The sequence below is a fragment of the Gastrolobium bilobum genome, unplaced genomic scaffold, assembly GCF_033153095.1.
Source record: "Gastrolobium bilobum isolate Gb01-03AN ecotype WA unplaced genomic scaffold, APGP_CSIRO_Gbil_v1 utg912, whole genome shotgun sequence".
NCBI classification, from domain to species: Eukaryota; Viridiplantae; Streptophyta; class Magnoliopsida; order Fabales; family Fabaceae; genus Gastrolobium; species Gastrolobium bilobum.
The window spans coordinates 141,099-159,827 of record NW_026896735.1 but is presented as its reverse complement, the minus strand read 5'-3'; the positions used below and the strand labels follow the sequence as shown (position 1 = coordinate 159,827).

The following is an 18,729-nucleotide window of genomic DNA, read 5'->3' as shown; positions in this document are numbered from 1 at the left end:
ATTTTACATGAGATAAACAACTCTCCTACACACACAAAAAGAAGTTGGGTCCCACCACTTTTTTTTCTCTCTCCTCTTACCTGTGGGTCCCACTTATACTTTTATTTCTATAACATGAGATAATTTTTTTCGTACAACATAAGAAAAATATATCCCTAAAAATTATTATAAACATTCCAATCATTCCTTGTTAATTTTTATAAACTTTAAACAACTCTCTAAAAAATTAAAAAATTATTCCCTTACTTCTCTTTCCTTTTAAAGCCATCCATCTAATCATTCCGTAAGGCTAGAGGTGCAGGGAAAGAGAATTAAAGAGATGAAGATAAGTAAAATGTGGGCTCTGACGATGCTGAAGTACAGAAAGGGTTGAGAGAAAAAAAATAAATAAACAAAAAGCAGCAGAAATTGTCATTGATATGGTAGTAAACAGACAACAACATGTAAGTTAACATAAATTCATTATTACCTATTGTTTATTTATGTAATATGTGTCATTACAGATTCAATGGATTCAGGACAAGTTGCAGCAGAGTACTATAAACAGATATTTATAGATGAAACATAACAAGGTGACTAATTAGAGGCATTTGGCTTCGATCTCCTCTAGTGTGAGCCCCTTGGTTTCTGGTACAATGAAGAATATGAATACAAGAGATGCCACGGCTATTCCACAAAATATGTAAAACAAAACTCCTGCTCCCAGTAATGCCTGTGAAGAAAAAAACAAACAAAAGAGTTAGACAGGCAATTTCAAAAAAGTTTATGGGTTGAATAGCAAAAGTTCAAAATGATGTTTTTGTTACACCTAACCATAGTGAGGGAAAAATAAATAATGGGAAAACAAATTCACTTCATTACAAAGCCTAAATGATGAGAGAAAAAATCTTCAGTACATTCAATTGAACACCAGTATAATCAACAAAAGTGGTCAATGCAGTTTGGGGAAAAAAAACACATGCTTATGTATGATTTTGTAAGATCAGATCTTTCTGAAATATAGCAATCATCTGATTGATTATGACACGTTGAAAAATATGGCAAGTTTACGGTCTCCATTTAAAGATCTTAGTCACCTTCAGTGGGGAAAAAGAAAATGTGACAAGGGCATTTGCACCAAAATTGACGAGTACAGCTATACTAAGTCCTCGACCTCTTAGGCGCAAGGGAAAAATCTCTGATATCATGAGCCAACCAATTGGACCAAAGGAAATCTGAAAAAAACAAAATGGAGAATCACACTACATGTTAAAAGCATGATACCATGTGCAACGCAAGCATTATGAACAAGAAAAGAAAGCATGATGTTCCTTATCTCGGTGAAAGACTCCAGCATACATTATTCTCTAAATCATTATATGAAGTTATGAACAATGAAAACAAAAAGTTTAATTCACCTGATAACAGCCTACGTATAGCAGCAGACCAACTACAGCAACAGCTGCAACATCATCCAAGAAAATGTAGTATGAACCCAGAAGGAATAAAGAGATCACCTGCAATACAAAATAAACATGAGTTCTTAAATTTAGAACATTGTTTCACAACTGAAATTTCCATATGCATACAGGACTAGATAGCAGATTGGCCTCTCAATTTGACATTAAATGAAGAAGTGTTCCTTTCTCAGGAAATTGCTACCAAAACCATCTATCGTCTAAGAGACTAGAAGGAACTTACCATCCCTGAAACTCCTCCAAGTAATAAAGGTCTCCTTCCAAGTCTATCAACAACGCCAACGGCAACTCCAGTCATAATCAACTAGAACAGAAACAGAAAGAAGTTGCTGATGAAATTAGTAAAGTGACCGGATAGGAGAAGATGATCATACATTTGGCAAGAGAAAAAGAAAAAAAGAAAAAAGGAGGGGGGTAGGGGAAGACATGGAAAAAATATATGATCACTATTCTTTATTTTTTTCTCTTTTCCCCTTTTCTCTTGCTGAAGATGTGATGCATAACATTGTATGGATGGGAAAAGGAAATGACGTATCACATCAACGTCACCTTTAACCCAAACTAATAGTTTCAAGTGAATAACGGAAACAACTTACTTAGCTATTAACAAGAATTGATTCAGAACTAACGATATCAGGTGCTTTTGCATAGGCATACTGGAACTCACAGACATGACTCTTCATTTAAAAAAGTAAAATCAATTAAAAATGAAATAGAGAAGGTGGTATAATCAATGTCTTAAATTCCAATCCATTAAAAGTTATACAAAAAAATTTCTGTTTTTAAAAATAAATATTATTAAGACACACCCCACCCTCGCAAGTCGGGATTTAATGGGGATTTTTTTTTTATTATTATTATTAAGACACACATATACACAAACATAATTTGCAAATACAGCATATATATGCAGTTAGCTCATTGCACCTTAAGAAGAAAAAAGGAAAGAGTTAGATATAATGACATTTCAAAGCTTGTCTGATAACTTCACATGTACAATTCATTAATTCAAATTTGTATATTTAGAAAACCTTGACCTACATGTAACTAATGAAACTGAAAAAAGCTATGATACTACTACCACGCTTTAATACAAATTCACATATTAATTATTAAGAATATAAGAAAATAAAAACTACCTTAAAAAGACCAAGGAGAATAGAGACCCGGGTTGCATCAGATGCTGCGGAGAATCCTGCACTCTACCAATTTGGATTGGATTACAATGTTATTACACTTCAATGGTGCCAGGCAATATATTATATGAATTTGCAATACGTTTCCTTCATTACAATTAACATAATACCTGAAGGATTGATGCAGCATAGTAGAGCACACTTGGTTGCCCTGTGATCTGTCATAGTTTTTGGTCTATAGTATTAATATACTGAAATGTTGGCAACTCTGATACTATTTTACTTAAGCAATTTCAATACCTGTTGAAACAAGACCAATCCTGCACCGATCACGAGGGCTTTCAAGCATTTACCTTGGAACATTTCTCCCAAGGTAACTCCTTTTTCTTCGCCTAAATAAGAAAGCTCTGCCAGAATCTCATCCACTTGCTGAGGAGCTGAGTCACCAAGAGCCTGACCTCGAAGCCTGCGCAAACCACGAATAGCTGTCTCTTTCAAATTCTGAATATCCCCCTTTCCCTGTATAGCACGTAAAAGTACCCATCTAGGAGAGGCTGGGAGCCACCATATTCCAAGTCCCATGATTATTGCCAAAGGACTACTAACTCCATACATATACCGCCACCCAGCTACAGTATTTACCAAAAGGCTACCTATTCCATATCCTGCCTGCATAAATGATATGTAGCGATTTTTTGTTATACCAGGACACTCGGAACAGAAAATAATTTGGTAGAAGATTATTTCTGAGGAAGCTATAAAATAGCAGAAGAAAAAACTCGAGAATTTTATTTGCTTCTTTAGATTTATAGCACACAAGAAAATTCAAGGTACTCCCAGAAAGTTGAAGAACTTACGACTATCCCAATTACTATAAAGAATTCTTTCAGAGAGATGAGTTGTCCACGTATTGGTGCTGGAGCTGTCTCTGCAATGTACATTGGAGCAGCATGCATTGCCTAAAAGAGATAAAATGAACATTTTGTATCTGGCTTTAAAGTTAATAAGTTATAGTGGAAGTACACAACACATTCAAATCTCATCTCCACACAAACTGTTTCACTAAAAAATTGTCATAAACTAACCATTCCAAAAGCTTTACCTGTCGGATGAAAGCACTTGAACGATTTCACATATAACACATCCCCTCACGTAAGAGTTCTTTGAGATTTAAGCATGAAAAATGCACATACCCACCCAACTTGTGCTAAAACTTAACTATGGAAAACTTGAGGCTTTGGCACTATGTCATGAACTAACTATTCAAAAACTTAAACTATTGGGTAAAAGCACATAAGTAGTTTTATATGTAACACAATTCCTTTTACATGTAGAGCAACCCTTTTTTCGATTTTTCTCTTTTCCTCGCAAGTTTACTCCATTGCAAACATTTTTGAAGTCTACTAAGTACAAACTGATATGACTGGATATACCTGTCCTAACTGAATTCGAAAACACTGCTAAAGAAATTTAGGCCCTATTTGAATATTGTTTCTAAAAACAGATTTTTGGTTTTTATAACAAAAAAACTCATTTGATAAGGTCTGTTTTGTAAAAAAAAATTAAAAATTGTAACTGTTTTTTTGTTTTTGTTTTTGTTTTTAAAATCAAATTTAGAGAACATGTCTGAGTTGTTTTTGTTTTGTGTTTTAATTTTTAACTTAAAAAAAAAAACACAGAAAACACATGTTTCCATAACTATTTTACAAAACAGTTTTAAGAACAAGAAAACCAGAAAACAATCAAACAGACTCTTAATGATGGAACCCACCCCCCAAAAAAAAAAAAAAAAAAATCACATAAGACGATATATCACATAAAATCTTAGACTTAACATTATATTTCAGTGAATTGATTTATATTGTTTGGATAGTGTTGATAAAAATCACTTTTGGATGTGTTGTTGGAAATAATCAAGTGTGAGTAGTGGTGAAGTAAGTTCCAAATTGGTTAGAATTGAATCATGTAAGGACCATATAAGTGCAAAAAGACCCACGAACCTACAGTCTTAAAGTTTTGGTATGAGATGTGGTGTCGGCCCACTTATTGTGATTTGTCATTTGGCCCATTGGTGGATGTATCCCTTGCAAAGGATTTTGGGCTCCCCCACACCATTCCCAACATGTGGGAGTACCAATAAAATGGGTGTTTGTTGGTGGTGTGTGTTTGGTTTAAATTGCAAAACAATTTAAGGGTCTTTCTGTAAAACATACCCCAAATCTGATTTCTACCAGAGAAGCAACAAATGCTTCTTCTCAATTTCGCACTCAAAATCAAGTTGGGACTTGGGATGACCTAATACGGTTGTGCCACAAATGCCAAACATGCTGGCATCACTTTTTAAGGCTTCAGATGGGCTTCTCCATGATTCAAACGGGGAACCAAACATAGTCACTCACTGTTAGTAGTAGCCCATGAAGGGGGGTTCAAGTTTCTTTCTTTTCCTTTTAGCATTTATTTAAAAAAAAAATCCCTTTATTTTCTACGGGTAAATCTTGTCAGATAGTAACTATTATATCATTTGCACAAAACTTTCCCAGAAACTATTTACTTTATTGGGGCCATCAATTAAATAAATATAAAGTAAGTTAAAAGTTGGAGGTACCATGGCATACCCAAGCCCCCCTCCCTCTGCTTCTGGCCCGTGGGGATTGAAGCATTGATGAAGTGAAGACCCACCATTCCTTGTGTTGAAACTCAATTTAATATTATAAAGAATGAAGGCAAGGATTGAACTCCTAATCACTTGGTCATTAAAGCTCTAATAACAAGTCAAAAACTAAATTTTCTAAAAGCTTGAGTTGTTAAGTGCAAACCCACGGATTATTTATTTCTCTAACACAAAAGACTAAAACCCTACATATCCAATTGTCTACGTGGTTTTCTACCTTGACAAACCAGAATTTAACATATTAGAAGTACATTTTGGGTAACAAAAGAGCATACCAGTCCAATTCCTATGCCATATACAAATCTCCCAATCACCAGTACAGGAAAAATAGGAGCTAATGCTGTTACAAGGGCTCCAACAAGATACAGCAATGCAGCTGTAATCAGCTCCCTTCTTCTACCTTAAAATCAAATTTGTCATGTCAGCTTTACCAGGGAAGTAAATACCTAAACAGATAACTGATAAAAGGGGGAAATTACCTAAGAAATCAGCAATATTGAAGGCCAACACAGAACCGATTAAGGCACCATATAATGATCCACTAGTCTGCAAAAGGCATCAAACACCAATACCTGAGTTCATACTCAAGATCAATATATAATTACGAATATGAACATATTTGTCAAATCAAAAGAATCAAAAAGACAATATACCCATGTCCAAAGAAAGAACAAGCCAAGAATTTAATTTAAACTTACTACAAGACCAATTTGAACAGAAGACAAGTTGTACCAAGATATTCCACTTAGTGTTGATGACTGCACAAAAGGGAAATTATAATTTATAAGTATACAAGCAAACAATTGAATATGTACAATTGAATATCGGCTTCCAAAGAAACTGTCAAGTGTGACAGTAAGTTCAGTCAAAGTAATTAAAAAAAAGGTGTCAGCGTAAAAATCTACAGGAATAAGAATCCATCATACCATTTACTTTAATAAATAAAAAGATAATTTTACCATAAGCCAGTTCTATCATACATTAAAAAGGCTACACTAGTTTATCACCAGCAAGTTGACTTCCCAAAAGCTCCATTATTGGGGGAAAATTAAATCCTTCAAGTTTTTTTTTCTTTTTCTTAATAACAATGAATTGCTTAGAGTCTTACTGTAGTAATCTTCCTCACTGATCTATTACACACTAGGATAAAAAGATTGTACAAGTATCAGTAATAACAGAAAATCTACTAAACGGAGATGGTTGCAATAAAGAAGATGATGTGGTACAAAAAGCAGGATGCATAATGTCCATTCTTAGCCCGTTTCCTAAAAGTATAACCTTTTAGGACTAATGGGAGTAGACTAGGATTAACACCAATGAAGTATGAAACTAATGGAATCAAACAATATTGACCAGTGAAAGTACAAAAATCATTCATGATTTAAATCAGGATTCATATTTCTTTTTTTCCCATATAAATTTTGTCCATCCTACGTCCTGAGCTTCCCTGTTGTATTTTGTACTTGCGTCACTACCTATGACCCTTGTAGGAGGAAAATATATCTAAACAATAAAGACGCTGTAAAAACCCAACTGAAAAGATCATGTAACTGTTAGAACTGAAAATACATTACCGAATGAGCCTGTGATATGGATCTGGGGGATGCAATATATGAATTATGATCTACAAAACTAACCACCATAGCCATATCTATGAAGTACATGAAAAGCAAAACAGATAAGCTATGAAAAAACTACTATACCATGAGATTATATTTCAAACAGACAAAAAGTAACTAGTGATTATAAAGCAGAAAAAATATGGATCTTTTAAGATAAGGAAACCATTACAGGTGCTCCACCACAAAATGAATATTATAAAAGTGCTGAGTCAGTACCTAAATTATAGTAGAAGGGTGTACCTCAATGGAAATTGTTGCACAAGATGTGGCACCAATATCATAGCCATATAGTAGGCCACCAAAAGCAGGGAAGAGAAATCTGAGATTTTTAAAACACTTATAGGTAAGACTACAGGCAGAGCTATTATTTTCTTTTTTTTCTTTTTCGCTTGAAAAAATATCACACAATTAATTAAGGACTCACTACAGAAAATCAGTGGGGCCATAGTGAACATGACATGATACCTTTTTTCTTCTTTGAAGTTCTTAAATTGTTTCATCAATATCAAGCAGAAAGAAGATGAAATAAAAGGAAAAGTTTATACAAAATATAAATTTAATCAACCCTATAGCATGTGATGTAAGCTAATTTTATAATTTTGATAAGATATTAAGCAGCAACAAGGTAACTAAATGCTCAAGGTGGCATATGGTATATGGACATCAAATGATTTCTAGAAAAAACTATCAAAAGGAATCTATCATTTATGTGCTCTGTTTAAGATTCCAATATAGGATTTCCAGGAATCTTGAATTCCATGAGAGTCATTTTTCTTTAAAATGAAGGAAACTAATTCTCATCATCAGTAATAACCTTGGGATCAAATTCATTATTAATGCTGCCTACACCTTCATCCTTCCCACCGCATTACCAGTTTTGTATAAAAACAACAAAACATTAGTATTTCATGGAAATCCATTAACGAACCAAACACGTAATCTTCTTTATCTAAATGTCCAGTTAAGTATTTCCAAAAGGGCGTAGGATTCCTCAAACCAAATAGCTCCTAAGAAATAAGGATGAGATATAAATATATGATGAAAAAAATGAGCAATTGATTCCTTCCCCTTGCCAATGCAATGTGCACCAGCCATACTCTAACCATCACGATTAACACTTTTTTACACCCATAAAATATGATCAACATAACACCGCTTATTGGAAATATGAAAAATGATTACAAAATAAAAACTGATTCTTTATCTGGCCATATATTGTATGTTTTAAAAGAAAATAAAGATTATAATAGATTTCCTAAGCAGCCGAGGGATCAAAAAGGTAATACTCACGGAAGAATGGCAGCAAAGATGGAATAGTCTTCAGAGTGATGAACCCCATTAAGAAGAGGCACCCTTGCACTCCCAATCTCACCGGATGACTTTCCTTCCTAATGAAAATCAATGCATTTCAAGAGTTAAAAAAGTGAAAATAAACACCAAAAGATAAAAACGAATTAGTTTAGTTTCCAGTAAAAAAACATGCAGCTCTGTATGTGTGAGTGTGACTATGTATTTGATGACAAGCATTCAGCTTATTCTTATTATTCTTATTCTTATTATTATTTTTACCACAGACCAAATAAATAAATAATCAAGAGCTAAACACACAGTTCTCTAATTTATACTGACAAATCATCTATTGTATCAAATAACCGAAATTAAAAGGGAAATTTAGTCTATGTCAACTTGAGAGCATGAAAGCCAAAACCCCAAAATGAAGCAGTTCAAGTTGTTTTCTATGAGCTCATTTTGGCAGGAACAAAGTCCATATTTTTATGACACCCATTGAACCCATGATTGTTTGGCAGCCAAATTTCTACCCTTTTTCTTTCTGAATTTCAACAGTTTCCTTCCCTCCCAATACAGTTTTTATCACAAACCAATCAAAGTCTGCACATACTAAAAGATATCTAATTCAAATTCAGGGTAGATGTTGAACTGTTCTAGCCCAGAGACGAAGAAGAATGAAAAAGAGAATAGGATAGAACCTTTGCGAGGGAGGAAAGAGGGGATTGCTCAGGATCAGATGCCATTGCTTTGAAGTTTGAAACTTTGAAGGTTAAGTGTGTGAGAAAGAGAGACAGAGGGAAAAGTAGGCAATATATATATATATATATATATATATATAGTAAGATCCTTTGACACAGTTTCAAATTTAAAGTTTGAGATAGTTCTCTGGGATCCACACTTTAAAACAAAAGAAAAAAAATAAAAAAGTTAACACAAAATTAGATGAGTATATAAAATGAGAGAATTATTTTCAACAAAATGAAAAAAATATTTATATATATATATATATATATAGGAGAAGGATAAAAAAGTTTACCACTTTTATAATCAATTTAATCACAGTTGATTTCTGTTAATATAATGATTATAATTTATTAGAAATTAATAACTATGACCTAATAAATATTATTAAACTTTAATAAATTATAATGTTAGATTAACGAAAATCAATGATAATTAAATTAATTGTAAGAATGATAATTTTTTTTGTGGTAAGTAAATTCATTTCCTATAAATTACATTTAGCAGTGAGAACTGAAAACTGAACCGAGAAAAAGTGATTCCTTAGCAAGTTAGAATGTTGAGTTTGAAAGGTATGTAGCACAAGTGAAGTGGGTAGATAGAAAACACATGGATCAGTATCCAGACACGTTTTAATATTCAACAGTAAAATCTCAATAAGTAATTATACAACAACAAATGATGAATTAATCTTAATTTCTAAAAGTGAGTTTATTTTTGAAAGCGAATAAAAGTTTATTTTTTCATAATTTATTTTAAAACGTATCAGTGTATTCATTTATTAAAGTTCAAATGTAATTATTTTTATTTTGTTTTAAAAATAAATTTACGTTATAAAATGTTTTATATGCATGTGTCTGAAAGTCAAAATATAATCGGGAACACGTTCGTGTAAAAAAAAATGTATTTTTTAAGATTTTAAATCATATCTATTTGAGTTATTTGATTTAGAAATCATTCTTTATTTGTCTGTGCATAAATTCTAGATCAAATCTATTTAATTTTTTTTAATGATTCTAATCATTGTGATAATGTTTATTATATATGTAGTTGAAAGAATTATTTGTTCAGTTTTTGTACAGTCTATTCAATCCTTTAATTTAAAATCGGCAGATAATAAACGAAAGAATGAAAATGTGAGAAGAGTTGTTGAAGTATAGGAAAAGCAATGTAAAAATGGCACTGCTCAAGTGCTCATGTCATTATTTTTTTCCTGTTTTGGTTGTTAGTGTTTGCTTTTCCTTATTTAATTAATTGATGAGATAGAGAAAAGCCCAAATAATATTTAGATAACTTCAATTTGAGGGGAATCTTTAGCATTCATTAAAAAGCATGTGATGCAAATTGGAGGTAGGCAGATATATAATATTGAATGGGATAATGGGAAGGGTGGGCTTGCTTTATTTTCTTTTTTTATTGAGAGATTGAAGTCTATTTCACGAAGGCAAAATACTTCACATAAACAGTCTATATATGACATGTTTGTATCATATGTCAAACATTTAATGTATACTCCTCGGAGAAAAGAAATATCATTTTAAAGGACACAAGCTAGTATCTTTTTAGATAATTTATACAAAGTATGATCATGTGTGACTGGAGTGAGAAAAAAAAGGACACAACTTGTGTAAGTCATACATAGAATAATGTGACCGGTCATATATAAAATATGCAAAATATAATCGATTATACTTTGAGTAAGTCAATAAAAAACACAACTTGTGTCCTTTTAAACGAGACACAGTAGACCCATACTCCTCTGATATGTAAACTCAATTCTGATTTGTTGCAATAAGGTTCTTAACTTATGTTTTTTTTTTTGAAATAATGTTGAATGAGATGATTACCAGTACTCTAACAAAAGGAATCACATGCTATACATTAAACTCCCAATCTGTGAATCTATAATATTATAATTTGTCTAAAATACAATAACACCACTGTTCTTTTTATTTAGTTTAAGTGGAGGAGTTGATTCTATAATCAGTGTATGTCATATATAAGCTTTAACAAAATTTACATGATAATTATAATACAAATTAAAGTTCAGAATTAAACCCAAGGCCATTTCATTAAAAAAATTTATTCCATGTTAGACATTTTTTATTAATGTTAAAACTAAACAGAAACATTCTTAATTAACGGTCTTATCTCCATGGATTTTTATATAATTAAATTGCACTACCCACGTGAGAATAGTAGGGTTTAATGTTTGCCGGTGTCACAATGTTTCTAGTTTTTTCCAATTTAATGTTTTTCAGTAGAATACATTATCGTGTATAGGAACAGACAACTTTCATCCAGATATCTCGAAACCTAACCATTTTTGTTCATTTAATATTTATAGTTAATACTTGATACACATGTGAGAACGTGGAAAGTGGATATCCCTATATTAAGAACTGGTATCATCATACATATAATAATGTTACGACTGTCATAAGAAAAGGAAAAATAATACTATATAGCTTCATTTTAATGAGTAATTTAGTACAAGTCAATTTAGAGATGGGACAGCGATTAACTTCAGAAACTTGAACCACACTTTATATCAATTTTTGTTTATGGATAATAATCTCACACGCGCTAGCTTGGTAGTATACAGAAGTGTCTCGCATGAATACCATAACTTACTACACTTTCAAATACGAAGTAGAGGTAGTTGACTGACGGGTAAAGATGAAATGAGATTCAAATCATAGTTGTTTAGTTGGTGTCGTAGAACTGAATAGGTGGAGGTAAAATATATATTTAATTCTTCTCAATATTGTTATTGGGAGTGGTTTAAAGTCTTAATTTTAGGATCCATCTCGAATCGAACTAGTCACGAAGTAGTGATGAATCAATTAGAATATTTAAAAAAGAGAGGATAAGATTAAGATTAACGAGGTACAGTTTTGTGTACACTTGATTGTTGGTTTTGACTGTATATTGTAGCTTGATCTCTCTCTTCTCTTTTTAAAAGATGTAGCATGGATTCAACTATGTCTCCAAATAGATGTAGCATCGATCCGAAGTCAGGGACAGACCTACATGGGGGGCTAGGGTGGGCCCCGTCTCCTTCTAAAATATGAAAATATGTTCAACTAAATGAATGTAACATGGTCTGCAAAAACAAAATTTTGAAAGTGCTTTTAAAAAGTTAAAGACAAGCGATGCTATTTATAAAAAAAGTATTCTACTCGTTCATTGCACCCAATTAGAGATAAATATTATTTATCAGATTCAACCTGCCAGCAAATATGGTAGGTTTTGTTCTTGGTTTGCTACCCTCCCTAATCAATGTGGAAAGCTGGTTTTTCCGTTGTATACAAAGAAGAGTTCAGTTAGTAATGCATATTCACTCTACCTAATCAAATTTGTCTATAATTTGATTTTATATTGATTGATTATCTAATTTTCTTTTTATAATCATTAAAATTTTGTATAGATTATTCAAGTTTTGACTTTGTTGGCAAAGAAAAAAAGATCAGTGATTAATTATCAATTATTAGTTGGGACCAAATGCTAAAGATAAATAACGCATTAATTAATTTACTGTGTCTTCTGTTAAATAACAGCTAAGTGAGAAAATAAGATTCTGAAGAAATCAAATAGTGCAATTATAACACCAGAAGGCATGAAGGTAAACAATAAAAAATTGATCTTACAAACAAAATATAGGGTCTTAAGGCTAGTTCCTTATTGAAATAGAGGGTGTATTGAACCACTGTCACCAGAAGCAAAAAATTGACATTCCAACCAAAAAATTGGCAAAAAATTATGTAATTTTGTTAGGTTCTTCTTAACAAGTTTTTTTTTATTCTTAGTGTGATCATCCAACCAAAACTAGCATTGCCTTTTCATAATAGTAATATAAATTTTTGCCCCCGGTCATATAATTTCATGGGTCCGCCACTATCCGAAGTGCAGAAGTGGTGGATTTTGTGGTGTATTATGATAGAAAAGGATCAGCCAAGAATTGTTACTTTAGTGGCGTTACATTTAAATTTTAGGGGCATTTGGTGGTGGAGAAAAAAATTTTACCTGGAAATCATGATTTTCGAAAATAGTGGGAAAATAACTTTTTCGAAAATGTTACCAAAAAATTGTTTGATAGGAGAAAATATTGGGTGTATTTTCATATTGCTATGTTTGGTTGACAGTAAATTTTTGCTTGGATTTTGGATGGAATTTACAAATCTACCCTCAATTTTAAATATTAAGCCTCTTTTTTACTATTTTCATATCTCAGTCAAGTTTGTCTCTCTCTATATGTCAAATATTCAACATTGTTTAATGTTTGGAAAAGGAACAATTCCATCTAATCAATGGAATTATTTGGTTGGGATTTCAAAATTATTTACACAGCATTTTCAAATTCCAAGATTTAAATTTTTCCAAGATAATTTCACTTTTATGCCTGCTAAACATTACATTCCTATTCACCCAATCAAAAAATCCTAGGAAAACAAAAACAATAGAGCTTCACCGGCTCAAAAGGTAATAATAGATTCGATTTGCTAGCTCCTAAGAAAGGTGGAGGAATTTAAACTCAAAACCAAATTAATTTGGCTTATTAAGACTTCTAGCACCGATTGACATCTCTTAAAAAAACAAAGAAAATGGATTATGGATTCACATCCAGAGTACACAAACCTGTATGCAAGAGGTAGGTAGGAGAGAGTACACAGGGCATAAGTTAGCAATAAGTACTAAGTACATAACTTAATAAAAATGAAAATGAAAATAAAGTAATTCACCTGTGTTATAAAATTGATAGAAAGAAAGAGAAAGTAGAGAATTGCAGAAAGAACTATGAAAGGAAGTTCCTATTTATAGAAAACTATGAAGGGAAGTTACTATTTATAGAAATAAAAATTTCACTATTTGCACAATAGTTTATTATTTGCACAATAACTGTGAATAATAAATCCGCATATAGAACACACAGTACCACGTATAAAACGTGAGCAGTAATCCCGTATATGAACAGTGCCAACGGTAATCTCGTGAGTGCACAATAACTATAAATAGTAATCTTGTGCATGAACAATACCGGTGTATAAAACGTGCATGAATAGTAATCGTATGAACAATACAAAATGAATAGTAATCGTGTATACAAATAGTTACACTACTTGTAATAGATAGGAGGTGAAACATCCACAAACTTATTTCATAACAACTTGAGGCCATTTATCTTATCATTTTATTTATTTATGGTTAATATCACGCGAGTCTCACTATTTACTACCTTAAATAAATGAGTAGCTACTAGGGTTGGCTCGCAACCTGTCCTAAATGAGTCGGGTTGGGTTGACTTAAATGAGCTGCCAACTCGATTCAACCCGACCCGATACAACCCTAACTCAAACGAGCCAGCTCGCGGGTTGGCTTTTTTTTTAATTTAATTAATAATAATATAATATCGTCACTTTCTTTCTCATTCTTTTTTTTTCCAACCCTAACAAGCTAAATTAGCTAATCTGCCCCCTTTGCCCAACCGAACGGCCGAACCCTACAAGCCTGCGAGGCTGCGACCATCACCATCGTCGGACAACCATTTGCAATCAAAGAACCTGCGACCATCACCATCACAGTAAGGTCTTCTCACTTTGTTTTCTAAACCAAGAGGGGACGGTGATATAGAGCTCGATGTTTGCTGGCTATTTGATAGTCTGATGCAAATCTCAAAACATTTTACAACACTCTGCAAGATATAGATGTATAGATGTTAATACCAGTTGTCTTATAGTGGTGTTCTCTCAGTTCAGAGCACAATTGCTAAAAATATTTGAAATTTTGTTATGCTTCTGGTGCACAGAACTACTCCTATTTCCATTTGGAGCCAAGATAGTATTTCCATTTCATTTTTACTGAATTCTATTTTAAAGCGAACTGCTACGTTCATGATTTTCCTTCTAAGCAATGGTTCCACACTTCCACTGGTGTGTACCCGCATTCAATAGATGTCTATTCTTCTTTATCCTAGTTGTTGGATAGTTAAGAAGCTCTGTAAAAATATAGGTTTTTCAACCAAGAAAGTATGCATATATCATGTGTTCAGCCCTTTTATCTTCTATGGAAGTTTATCTGGTCGTGTAGAGATTTTTTATGTAACTTGTATTTTACCGTTTTATGCCGTGCAAATTGCTCATGAAATACATTTTTCATCGCAAAATACTCGAACTCAGTATCATTGTAAATGCACGCTTCTGATAATGAATAACAGTAGTTAACTTTACATTTTTCGTAGCACAATACTTGTCCTTTGTGTCTGATTGAGGATTGGTCTTGTATGATGTGTGTCGCTTTGCACTGTTATACGCATGTATGGTATATGTCAAATTTTTTGAGCCAACCCGCGAGCCAACTCACTGGCATCATTTCGAGCTAACCCGCGAGCTTTTTTCCGAGCCAACCCGCGAGTTGATTATCGAGCTAACTCGCGAGCCAACCCTAACCCGGCTCGGGTTGGGCTGGGTTTTCTAGCTCGTTACTTTTTTCGAGCCAACCCTAACCCGACCCAATTTTTACGGGTTGAATGCGAGTTGGGCCGGGTCGAGCCGGGTTAGCCCATTTTGCCAACCCTAGTAGTTACCACAGAAACACTGAAAATATATTCTAAATATGAACAATTTATCCTAAGAAAATAGTCCATGTAAAGGATCCATAAACACCCGAACACATGTAATGGAAATTTTAACACGATCATCAAAAGGCTAATTGTTGTGCTCGTGGTTAAGCCAAATGTGGGGTAAAAATTGCCAAAAGCTATTATGCAATCCGATAGAATTCTGATTTATGTGGGGTTTGAGCATCAACAATATTTATGGAGGAGATAACTGTAAAGGATGACAAATCAATGTGTACAAAAAAAGAAATTAGAAGCCAATAAAGTTGATGCATATGCACACTAAGAATTTTTGGATAAATCACATGTATTCATATTATGGTGGGGCTAGCTCTTAACATTTTACATTAATAAAGATTTGAATATAAAATCTTGCTTAAGCGGAATTAAGCATATATCACTTGAACCAACTCATTTTTGTAAAAGTGTCTACTAATGAAATGTTATGGAGAAAATTTACCTTTACCGAATAAAGTCCATAAGTGAAAGAATATTTAAGACCCATTGTGTGGGTCAGAACATGTATAATTGATTTTTGAGTCCGTTCGAGCCCTTTAGAAATGGTTATTTTGATGATTTGATTCTGTGTGTTATATATCGCTGACAACTTTGTGAACAGTTGTAGTCACCGATCAAATATGCTTCATTTTGTCCAACAAAAAATATATGTTGAACCTAAATATTCCCATATTTGAACAATTGTAATAAACTCCTTTGTAGTAGGCAATTGATGCCTTTGTTCAGAAAGAGAAGGTGATTGTAATGTACATCCTGGGATATTACATACACTGGTTGTGTCTTATTTACCTACTAATAGACGGGTTGCACAAGAACTATTTTGATTATGCAGCATTTTAAAACCCAAAACATTTCATATTGTACTTAGAGGCGTTTGGTAGAAGAGATATTTTTATTTATCCTGGAAATAATTATTACCGAAATATGATAGGAAATATATTTTTACTTGAATGTTATTATAAGGTGTTTGGTATGACGACATTTTTCCGGGAATTTATGGTTAAAATTATTGAATGTGTGTTTGGTTGATTGTTAAATATTAGTAGGAATATGAGGGTTATTTTACCAAAATAACCCCTACTTTACCTTTTGACAAAAATATGATATTCAACTTTACTGAAGACAAACTACCAAACGCATCGGGGTCATCTTCGTCGGTTGTGAGGGCGCGTTTGTGAAGACTTTGTTGGATCGTTGTCGACAAAGAAGCCAAACTTGTACAAGCAATCTCTAAGGTTTGGTCCTCTGTCCCAATTGTGTTGAATGTTTGCTTCTGTCATGTGGGTTTTCGATTTAGTGTTTATCTATTGTGGAATCGATAAGGGTGACATGTGGAAACCCAAAGAAGTAGTTAAGTAGGTTTTATGTTAATTATGTATGTGACTTGTAATGGCCTGGTATGCTGTATTTTGTAAAGATACAAAGATGTAAAGGTTCAAAGAGTTGTAATTTTGTTTATCCTTAATTATGATGTAGGCAGTTTTTGTTTATATATATATATATATATATATATATATATATATGTCTTCGTCGGGTGTGAAGGAAAGTATGTTGATTTGAGCTTACACCTGCATTCTGGTTAATTTTTATTACATTATATCCAACTGAATCATATTGTTTTTGTTTTTTTTTCAATGATGGGTATTTTTTTTTTCAATGATGGGTATATCTTTGTTGTTCCACCATCAAGTCTTGAACCCATAACAAAGAAACAAAGATATCTTTGCTGCTTTTGTATTTAGGCTTGGATATTTTGTTTCTCGTGTCATTTTTGCTATTTTTTGTTCTCATCTTTGTTTATCTTTCTTTGAGTGTCTTTATGTTTTTGTTAACTTTCCCTTCTAGTCATGGATAGACCAGGAACCTAACCAAATTGAACCTGGTTTAAAGCTTATTTTGGGTCTCCTATGGCAACTTGGGTTGTATCAGAATGTGGCTTAGCGCCTATTCCTCCATAACGTGGCTTAACGCCTATTTTGGGACTATTTTGTGGGTTGTGTTTGTTCATGGCCATGATTGGTAATAACCAGTTTTCTTTTCTTTATTTGTTTTAATTCCCATTTACTAGCTACAGTTGGCTTTTTTGGGATGCAGATTTGGGTTAAAAAAATCTGTGTCTTGATGAGTTTAATTTTAGTTTTGGAACCTTCACTGTTTAGTTTTGGAACCTTCAGTGGTCATGGAAGCTGTTAAAATGACAACAATGTGAACAGTGTTGTTGGGCATCTGCTAAATTCTTCAACCTTATTACCATATCAAGGATGGTGTGCTGATGCTCCTGAAGGAATAGGTTTTTTTGGACTGGCCCTGTTTTAAAATATACTTGTCCCTTTAGTGCTTCGTTATGAATATTTGTCAACATCACCATTCAAATTGGTTGTGGGCAGGCCCAGTATCGAAAGAAAATGAATTCTCAATCATCACAGTTTTGCAGTAGAGGATAAAATTGTGGCTGGAAGCAAATTAAGTACTCCTATGGAGCCACCTGCAATGTGTATAACAAACTTAGCTCCTTCAAGATCAGTATGAGAGACCATTCAAGAAGTGAAAATGGTGCAATATTTTGCAGGCAATTGGTAATTGTCCTATCGACAACTTATATGTCATAACGAGAAATCAACATGTTGGCAAAGAAAATAACAAGACTTTTGCAGGCAATTTCAGTTGAAGGACAAAGTGAAAATCTTCAAACAAAATATGTTTTAAAGGTACATTTGCTTCAAGCATGGCTGAGTTAGAGTACATGGTTATTAAATGGCCCACTCAAGATGTTTCTATTCTTTATTGACATGTTAATACAAACTTGCGATATATTAGATTCTCAGACTGGATATCTGTGCTGACACACTGGTTAGTGATGCACTAGATAGAGGCATTTCAGGTGGACAGAAGAAAAGGCTAACTACAGGTATCTAGAAAGATTGCAATGTTTTATTTGTCATTTCGTATTAATTAATAAATTGAGAAGACACAAACCCTATTAGTTAACTTTTTGTTTTTAGTTTTCATCAATTAATCCTTGATATTCTCAATTATGCCAATCTTGATAGTGAGGATGCTCCGTGAAGAACTGCGTCTTCTTCAGGAGCCTGGCTCTTATGTCAGTGAAGTTGTCAAAGTTATGGGCAAAAACAAAGTCTTCGTCAAGTTCAGCTCATGTAGATAGTTATGTTCTTCA

General features: G+C 33.0%; 1 protein-coding gene across 1 annotated transcript; it reads right to left on the bottom strand.

The window, feature by feature from the left end:
- Window positions 1–438: 438 nt before the first annotated feature.
- On the bottom strand, window positions 439–8,956 carry LOC133301685 (D-xylose-proton symporter-like 2). The gene is made up of 14 exons (XM_061501356.1): window positions 8,875–8,956; window positions 8,177–8,274; window positions 7,127–7,205; window positions 5,963–6,022; window positions 5,744–5,810; window positions 5,540–5,664; window positions 3,451–3,552; window positions 2,894–3,262; window positions 2,764–2,811; window positions 2,597–2,659; window positions 1,681–1,761; window positions 1,398–1,496; window positions 1,077–1,214; window positions 439–712 (listed from the first exon to the last, which is right to left on the bottom strand). The coding sequence occupies exons 1-14, from the start codon at window positions 8,917–8,919 to the stop codon at window positions 581–583; spliced, it is 1,506 nt and encodes a 501-aa protein (XP_061357340.1). The 5' UTR covers window positions 8,920–8,956; the 3' UTR covers window positions 439–580.
- Window positions 8,957–18,729: the final 9,773 nt, after the last annotated feature.